Source organism: Amblyraja radiata, chromosome 33 (genome assembly GCF_010909765.2).
Source record: "Amblyraja radiata isolate CabotCenter1 chromosome 33, sAmbRad1.1.pri, whole genome shotgun sequence".
In the NCBI taxonomy this organism is placed as follows: Eukaryota; Metazoa; Chordata; class Chondrichthyes; order Rajiformes; family Rajidae; genus Amblyraja; species Amblyraja radiata.
The window spans coordinates 2,708,658-2,718,239 of NC_045988.1; the positions used below are offsets into that span (position 1 = coordinate 2,708,658).

At 41.5% G+C, this 9,582-nt stretch overlaps 1 protein-coding gene across 3 annotated transcripts; it reads left to right on the forward strand.

Moving 5' to 3' along the window:
- Positions 1-1,937: 1,937 nt before the first annotated feature.
- ten1 (TEN1 subunit of CST complex) lies at positions 1,938-9,255 on the forward strand. 3 transcript variants are annotated; one of them, XM_033049656.1, is made up of 4 exons: positions 1,938-2,032; positions 4,098-4,201; positions 5,446-5,603; positions 8,690-9,255. In XM_033049656.1, the coding sequence occupies exons 2-4, from the start codon at positions 4,113-4,115 to the stop codon at positions 8,842-8,844; spliced, it is 402 nt and encodes a 133-aa protein (XP_032905547.1). In that variant the 5' UTR covers positions 1,938-2,032; positions 4,098-4,112; the 3' UTR covers positions 8,845-9,255. The 3 variants fall into 3 exon arrangements, with proteins under 3 accessions (XP_032905547.1, XP_032905550.1, XP_032905548.1); XM_033049659.1 differs by having other exon boundaries at positions 5,515-5,603; XM_033049657.1 differs by lacking the exon at positions 1,938-2,032 and adding an exon at positions 2,703-2,916.
- Positions 9,256-9,582: the final 327 nt, after the last annotated feature.

Here is a 9,582-nt window from a genome sequence, read left to right on the forward strand (position 1 = left end):
TGCAGCAATGCAAGAATTTCATTGTCCTATCTGGGACACATGACAATAAAGTCTCTTGACTTGAACTCACTAACCTCAATAATTGCTTCCCCTTTCAATTTGTTACTGAAGCATCTGTGTGAGAGGTAATAAAAACATAATCAAGTCAAGTCCAGTCAAGAGAGTTTATTGTCATGTGTCCCAGATAGGACAATGAAATTCTTGCTTGCTGCAGAACAGAGCAAAAATACAGAACAGTTCAGTTCAATATACACATAAATAAGCAGATAAAGTGCAATAGGCTGTTACAGTTCAGAGTCTGTTTGTTGGCGAGTTTAATTGCCTGATGGCTGTGGGGAAGTAGCTGTTCCTGAACCTGGATGTAACAGATTTTAGGCTCCTGTACCTTCTACCCGATGGTAGCGGAGAGATGAGTGAGTGGGCAGGATGGTGTGGGTCCTTGATAATGTTGGCTGCCTTTTTGAGGCAGCGACTGCAATAGGCAGCATGCTCTCTACTGTGCCCCTGTAGAAGTCTCTTTGTTTTGTTCTTTATCTACATCGTACTAACCTTGGGGAAACTTTATCTTCAATCCCTGAACTTAAAAATGTCAAGAAACACCTAAATAATATTGTGTTTTGTAGGATATGAACGATACTAATCATGATTGATATAATGTGCAGGCAGATGAGATTAGTTTGTCTTGGTATCATGTTCGACAAAGACACTGTGGGTCAAAGGGCCTGTTCTGTGCTATACCTTTCTCTGTTCTAATACACAAGAATTGCCAAAACATGTGGTCCAAGATTCTACATTGTAAAGAAGGCTCAAAAATGTTTTTGTGTGTTGGAAGGAAGATGCTGATTTATACTAAAGATAGACACAAAATGCTGGAGTAACTCAGCGGATCAGGCAGGAATAGGTAACATTTCGGGTTGGAACCCATCTTCAGACATAGAGAAGGCCGGAACAAAACAGGGCCTGAAACAGATGGCCTCAGGAAGGGCAGAGTCCATAATGATTCAGTATTGACTGGGAAAGATGTGCAAACGACAGGGATGCGAACAGTGGAACTTGTAGGACTAGAGTGGAAGGGAGATGGAAAGGAATGTTTTTGATGTGCCAAACGGGGTTACAGTGAGAACTTTATCTGCTCTTCTTTGAAAATGGAAATTTCACGGGTCCATTGGTGTGGTGGGAAGGGGTGGGGCGGATGATGTCTCTCCCAAAAGATAGATTGATTAGTACAGGTGTCAAGGATTATGGGGAGAAGGCAGGAGAATGGGGTTAGGAGGGAGAGATAGATCAGCCATGATTGAATGGCGGAGTAGACATAATAATAATAATAACTTTATTTATAGAGCACTTTAAAAACAACCACTGTTGCAACAAAGTGATGTACATGACTAATCATGGACAAAAAATTATTACACGACAATAAAAACATTAAAAGAGAGAGTAAAAACAATAACGTGATGGCCCGAATGGCCTAATTCTATTCCTATCACTTATGAACTTATGAAAAGATGTGCGTCCAATATTACGTTCCACTACAATAATTCTGGTAGACAATAATCAAAGCAGAGTGATATTAAAAGGCCCAGTAGTGGTGCACCGAGCTGATTGATACCTGTGCAGGTGACCCGGAGAAGCGTTGCCTGGGACTCAGGTCTGCTTCCGGTCGCCATGGTTACCATCACCTGAGCCCGCTCGACCCCCTCTCCCCTCAGGTCGCCACGGTTACGGTCACCTGACCTCGCTGCAAGCTCGGCCCCGCCCACCAGTCGGCACGGTTACAGTCACCTGACCTCGCACCCGGTGAGGTCCCTCCTCCGGTCGCCATGGCTACGGTCACCTTACCCTCCCCGCTCGTCGTCCGTCGGGGGGCGGGGTAGCGGTCGCCACGGTTACCATCACGTGATCGAGCCCCAGCCCCGCCCAAAGATCTGACCGCGCAGGCGCTCGCGGCGGGGTTGCTCGCGCCGTTGCAGTCCGCTCCGTGAGCTTTAGTCCGCGCGTCGGCCGTCGGCCGTCGACCACCGGAGCGGCGTCGGTCCGTTGTTTTCCCTTTTAATCTTATTATTTATTAAAAAAAGAGCTTCATCTGAGGGACGAAATCGGGTTACGCGGGCTGCGGATGCGGGGGAGGGAGGAAAAAGGCCAGAAGCGGGAGATAGAAGACGGATTAGACTAGAATGAGCGAGAAGTGGCGCTGCTTCACTCGAGTAACTAATGGACTGCAGAGACTAGGTATCTGTCGAACATATAAAATAGAATTGGAGTGGTACAGTGTGGAAACAGGCCCTTCGGCCCAGCTCACCCAACAAGCTCGTTCCTTACACCCACCACCCTTTGTGTAAAGAAAGTTATCACTCAGATTCCTATTAAATCTTTTCCCCTTCACCTTGAACCTATGTCCCAGCTACACTAGTCCCACCTGCCTGCATTTGGTCCATATCCCTCCAAACCTGTCCTCCCCATGTATCATAGATGCTGCTGCACCCGCTGAGTTTCTCCAGCATTTTTGTGTACTCTCCATGTACCTGTCCAACTGTTTCTTAAACGTTGGGAGAGTCCCAGCCCCAACTACCTCCTCTGGCAGCTCGTTCCTTACACCCACCACCCTTTGTGTAAAGAAAGTTATCACTCAGATTCCTATTAAATCTTTTCCCCTTCACCTTGAACCTATGTCCTCTGGTCCTTGACTGTGCATCTACCCGATCTATTCCTTGGAGAAGAGGGCACGACTGGAGCAGTCGCTTTCCCCCCCAACATAACAAACTTGCCCATCGATAATAGACACAAAAAGCTGGAGTAACTCAGCGGGTCGGGCAGCATATCTGGAGAAAAGGAATAGGTGACGTTTCGGGTCGAGACCCTTTTTCGGAAACTGGCCCATTGACAGGCAAATCCCTCAGTAAAGGTCAACATTGTGTGGTAAGTTTGCAAAAAAAAACATGTCCATGGTTTTAGGTCATGGTGTGTTCTTACATCAAGTTTGAGCACTCAGGGAGACTTGGAACAGGATCAGACACAACAAAGCTGGAGTAACTCAGCATGGTCAGGCAATATCTCTGGAGAAAATAAATAGGTGTTGTTTCGAGTTGAGACCCTTCAGACAGAGTCAGGGGAAAGGGAAACGGGATATATAGATGGTGTATTGAACAAATGAATGAAAAATATGCAAAAAGCAAGGATCAGCTGCCTTGCGCTTGATCTGAAGTTTTGTTAACCATGTAGTTTAGTAAAAGGGTATAAAGTGCCAAAGTAACTCAGTGGGTCAAACGCATTTGGTGTCTTTCCAAGCAGCATCTCCGGAGTACATGCACTAGGTGACATTTTTGTTGGGACCTTTCTTCAGTCTGAAGTTTCAATGTATGTTTAAGGCCTCATTGAAATTGAACTTTTTGCTCCAAAACACTATCTGTAAGACCATTTCAAGTACCTTCTGGGATATCCTTTCTTTACTCAAGTTGTGAATTACCAGTACTTAATTTTCCAATGCCACCACCTTTTTGTACACCCTTCTGCTGTAATGCTGATGCTGTTCCCTTGAATGTTCCAGACCTGCCCTTCTTTCAACTATGTCCCTGTGATAGCAATAATACCCGTGTGCATATAAAAGATCTAAGTTTATCGGTCTTGCATTCCTCCTGCAATTTAGTCTTGTGTTCCTCCAACAGCAGTTTGCTCTGCTGAGTGGACTGATTCAGTTTTCCTTCCATATTTCATCCACCAGATGTATAGTCTATGTCACACCAACATCGTGTTTTGGATTAAATCGTCCCCCCACACTTTGGCAAACTCTCTACAAACTTTGGGGATGTATTCAACTGATTTATATGTATCATGGAGCGAAATTTCATCCAGCGCTACATTTAATTTTTTGCCTCTGAAAATTACTTTCATTGTAAACCTGGAAGCATTATTGCCAGCTGTTTGTTCCAGTGTTAATGGTAATATAGGATTGATGGTAACAGACATGCTGCTTCTTGGTGATAAGTGATAACCAACCCTGAAGCCCCATTGTGACAATCAGAGGTAACTTGTATCTTCAATGTAATCAATGACTATAGAAACAGAAACTAATTTCAGATTTTTAACTCTCACTGAAACAGAGAAAAGAAAAGAAAATGCTACCAAAGCCTGGCGAATTTCACTTTTTGTGGGAGATTTGTTCAGGTGCAGTGGATGAAGGAAGTACAGTGAGAACATTTGGCAGGTACGTGCCAATAGTTGCATAATTCACATCAACACTTGCCTTACTTTCCCCTGTATTCCTCTTTATAAGGAAGTAATACACAGAAAAAGCCTCCAGACAGATAATTTCTTCTTGCACTGATCTAGTTTATCCCTCACATGAGTCAGCAACCTCCTTCACCTGTGCTCTTCTAATAACAATCTAACTGACTCCCACTTTGAATTCCACTGCTGTCCTGCACGTCATTCAATAATGATTCTATGTGGAAAAATATACTTGCACACATTTGTTCTGAAGTATTGTTTGTTTTTTTGTTGGCCTGTTATCATGACAGAATTTGATAATGCAAATTGTAAACTTTTCAATATGTTTACTAGCTTGTATGTCAATATATTAATTGACTCATGAAGAGGTGAATTGATGCATATATAAAGTCATGTGATGGGAGCAGAATTAGGCCATTTGGCCCATCAAGTCTGCTCCGCCATTCAATCATGACTGATCTATCTCTTCCTCCTAACCCCATTCTCCTGCCTTCTCCCCATAACCCCTGACACCCGTACTAATCAAGAATCTATCTCTGTGTAAAAATATCCATTGACTTGGCCTCCAGCCTTCTGTGGCAAAGGATTCTATAGATTCACCACCCTCTGACTAAAGAAATTTCATCCTCATCTCCCTCCTAAAGGAATGTCCTTTAATTCTGAGGCTGTGACCTCTAGTGCTAGACTCTCCCACTAGAGGAAACATCCTCTCCACATATGAATAAAGGAACATAAGGATATGGTAGTAAGTGGATGAGCTGTTGCAAATAAAGAATAGTGTGGGTCAGCTGGGTTGAATAGCCTATATCTGACTTTCAAATTTGATGTAACTAAAGGATTGTGATGTAAACTTCCTTTTGGTGCTCTCCTCTAACCCACTAGCTCAGTTGCCCATTGATTCTTCAGGAAATTTTGCTTTGCAAAAGGTAAATGGATATGTTTGTTTCCAGACTGAACTGTTTGGCAAATGTAGAGATTTATGAAGATAGACACAAAATGCTGGAGTAACTCAGCGGATAAAGGAGCATTTCTTGAGAAAAAGAATAGGTGACGTTTCGGGTTGGAACCCTTCTTCAGGCTGAATGAAATCCTGAACAGCCAATTGATAAAAATTTCAAACCATATACAAAATAGCAGAAACATATTGGACCTACCTCTGGTGTAGCACAATGCTGTTCCTGTTGTCACCTTCTCCATTTAAACATTTTTTTAATATTGTAGGTTAACTAATTATGATGCCAGGATCTCTGAGGCAGCACTCTCTGTTCATCACAATTCAAATGATTACAGACTTCAAATCCTCACTTCACTGGTGGAACCATTTGAAGCTCGGATCGGAACAGAATATATGGCACTTGGAGAGATGGAAAGCACAACAGGTAGAGTGGGGGAGGCTATGAAAATGATTTGTTTCAGCTCCAACATGATCTCACGGAATTTCTCCAATGCGGCTTCCTGGTCTTTGAGCTTAAACCAGTTCGTTGTTAAAGCCCCCTAAATCCTAGCTTTGTCATTAATAATCTATCCAAACACTTCTGTGCTGCATTTTTTTGACACTGCTCCTGTAAGGCATCTTGGGGGTGTTTTACCACAATCTAGTTGATAGATAAATGCAAGCTGTGCTTGCAGGCAATTCCAGCTTGTGCATGCCAATGACGGCTTGTTCCATCTGTCCATTATATCTCAACTTTTGTCCATTAAATCTCAAGCTGTCTGAAGTGCAGATTTAAAACCAGCAGAGGTCAGTACTTAATCCAATTTTCCCTCTATATTTGTATAGCTTAAATTTGGGTATAAAGAGCACAATTCCAGTTTGTCATTAACATGTGGCAGGTTTAGAAAATTAGTGAGAACAGACTTCTGGAAGCCCTGTGGTTACGGGAATGGTTAGACAGTTATAGATTGCACTCTGCTAGCATAATGGGATATTGTTTGCAGGTGTAAACTAATGATCCTGGGGTGTGTCAGGGAATTTAAATTAATGTAATTGGATAAACATGAAATGAAAGCAGGTGTGTGTAATATTGGCCATTAAACTAATGGATTGTTATGAAAATGAATCTGCTTAGGCCTTGGGAAAATAAGTCTTGTCATTCACAAGTCTGGTATACTCCAGATCCAGTGGTTGATCTGCAACTTCCACTGTTTAGGGTATCTGGGATAAATGCTTAAACTACCAATGGAATTGGTATTTCATGAACAATTACAAATACGATTGTCATTCAGAGGAGAGCTGGACTTGACCAACAACGGCGATTGAAGAGTATTCCATCATCTTCCTGTCTTGCGCCTTGGGGAAGTGAGGCACTCAGAACAGAAAACCCAGGGTCTCGCCCTACCTTTGTGGAGAGGTGCAAAGCAGTTTCTCAAGTTTCTTTGATGGTCAGGGATAATAATTCAATTAATTCTTAAGAAGACATGGGTTACACTAATATTTGCTGGAGATGATCATTGCCTGATTCATTATTGAACTGCAACATTGCAGTGAAATGATATACAACTCTCAGTGTATGTGTGCATCGATTGCAAAGAGAGCTAAGCATTCTTTCTGATCATCAGCAAATGTCCTGAATTCTGATCACTTCAAGGCTAGCCAACTCATTGTAGAAGCAGCTGCAAATAATTGGGCTTCATCATTGGACACTTTGTAGATGATATACTTGGCATCATGATCATCTCCATCATTCTTCCCATGTTGCAGTGCCCATAATCCAGCTGAGTCCTACCATGTGATTTATAAAGGCTATGAACATATGAATTGGCTGCAGGAATAGTTCACATGACTTCTTGAGCCTGCTTATCCATTTAACAAGGACATGGCTGAGTATGAATTCTGTTTTGCAATTCTATCTACCTGCTGTAACTGTTCACATCTAGGCTTATCAAGAATCTCTCTTTTTCTATTGTAAAGTGCTGAATGTGCCTTAAAGATGGTCTGCCTTTCTTGCATATCTGGTGTATATGTGATTTTGGACCTACTGGAAGACCTGTAACTTCCACTCTGTTTTGCGTATATGGACCCATGATACTCAGAAAAAAAATGGCTTAGTCTTAAATGGTGACCCCTTATTTTTAAACATTGACTCCATATTCTAGATTATCCCACAAGAAAAAAAAATCACCATGCCTATCGTGACAAATCCGTTTTTATTTTTCAAAGCTCTAATAGAAACAACTCTGTCCAACCTATTCTCATTTTGGGAGTTGGTCTGGTACTCTGAATTGTTCCCAATGCATCAACATCCGTCGTTGAATAAAGAAGCAAATTCTGGACAGATGCTCCAGATGTGATCTCACCAGTGCACCATATAACTGAAGCATAACTTCACTACTTTTGTATTCAATTACCCTAGCAACGAACAATAACATTCTGTTAGCTTTCCTAATTACTTGCAGCATAAGTTCTTTTGGTTTTATATTCCATGCTGGTATTTACATAGCCATGGATCCCATATGTTTAAAGCTGACATTAGCTTTCCCTGCTACTTGCAAAGTTTTATTTCCCAACCATCCTTCAATATTTGCCATTGAGTATATATCTCTCTACATTCTTTATTCCACTCTACATTTTATGTCTGCGCACTTCACAAGTCTATACGTCCAACTAATATCTGATCACTTTTACTCACAGTAATGATACATTTTTTTGTTGAAAATCAGTGGTTTAGGTGTATATGAAACTACAGTGCAGTTTTAAAACCGCAGTCTCCTGCTTATTTAAGTTGGTCTCATTTCCTCAGATGCAAATTCTAGCTTTTGCTACACTTGCATGGAATGGCTATCTCCTTTGTTCTTCCCTTGAGTCCAATCCATTCGGTTGAATTGGAAACCCTAGCAAACAAACTTTGTGCAGAATAAGACATTTCTTTCTGAACAGATGATTGTCTCTTCCACTTTTGATAATAGGATCATAAATAAATATCTGGATATGATTTAACAAGGACAAAATATCATGCTTGTAAGCATTCTTCAATGGAAGGAAGATGCATTATTCTTTCAAATATTAAGGATGATTAACATGTGCAAGTTGTGGTCTGACAGTTTTACAGGATCAAATGCAAGTTATGAAATAGTTTGGAGTAATCATTCATCCTGTCACTCTATTGTTGTCTCAAGTTGTTTGATGCTAAATTTTTCTGATTGAGAAGAGGATGTAGGGATATAAAAGAAGCTAATTGGACTATTTGTCCCTTGATCTTTGAGTTCAGCTGAATATCACCTAGTAAATCATTAATGAACTATTTCAAAATTTGGATTCTGTGGTTCCTTGTGCAGTTAACTGGAAAATTGGATGATCATAGCTATTTTCTTATCCACTCTGTGTACTGGGCAGATAGGCCAGCTGCAGTACTTTGGCTAAGATGGAGAAGCTCACCACAGGGCTGGAAACTTAGTTACATTGCTTTTCTCACATGCTGCAATTGTTTTGATTGCTGGGATATTAACTTGGTGGCATTATTTTTAGGGAACGTTCCTGTGATCCAGGCTCGGCTGCTAATTGATGCGGATGGAGTTGACTTGCCATTACTGGAACATGCTGTGCAGGAGCAGAGAAAGTACTTCCAACAAAGAGACAGAAGTGCCCTTGAAACCAAGAGAACAGGCAGAAGAGATGTATGAATGTGTGCACTCAAACTTGCCATTGGAGTTGCAGTTTCTCGAGGTGTGACAGCTGTTTGTGTTTATAGCTGTCTGATTTCTCTGAATCTGCTTGTTTTGGGCTGGTACAGAGCATCTAGTCTGCTTCCTGCACGTCGTGCTCACCTTGCCCTTCAGATGTCACAACTTGGCTATTAAATGTTTAAAGTTCAACCAGCATTGGGAAGTTGCTAATGTATTTGGAGTTTTGAGTATCATCTATAATGGTACTGTACACAGTGTGAGTTGATTGTAACCCATACTACATCAGTGAAGGAAATTGGATTTTGACCATTTTGTAGACTGGTTTTCTGTTTGAATTTTCAAGATTAAGACTGGAGAATACTTGTTTTTGCTGCTTGTACATAATAAATCTGAGGTTTTGCAGAGCTATGCATGTGCTATCTTGTTGGATATTTAATGCAGGCACAAAAAGTACCAAGATATCCTTCCAAAACTGGAGCAGATACTCGGGGTGCTACTGAGATTAGGTCTCAAGGATAAAAGTTCTGTGATCACAAGAATAATTGAGTATTTTGGCGAAGCGACATATCGCCCACTTTAGTCCCTGTGAACAAATTGCACAACCCTTGTTTGCTGCATGAGGTAGGCAATTTCTGGCTACCCTCAGGCTAATTTCTGACTGCCTATTGTATACATGGGAAAACTATACAGCAGATTGAGTGCAATACATGAAAACAGAAGCAAGAGTGGGATATT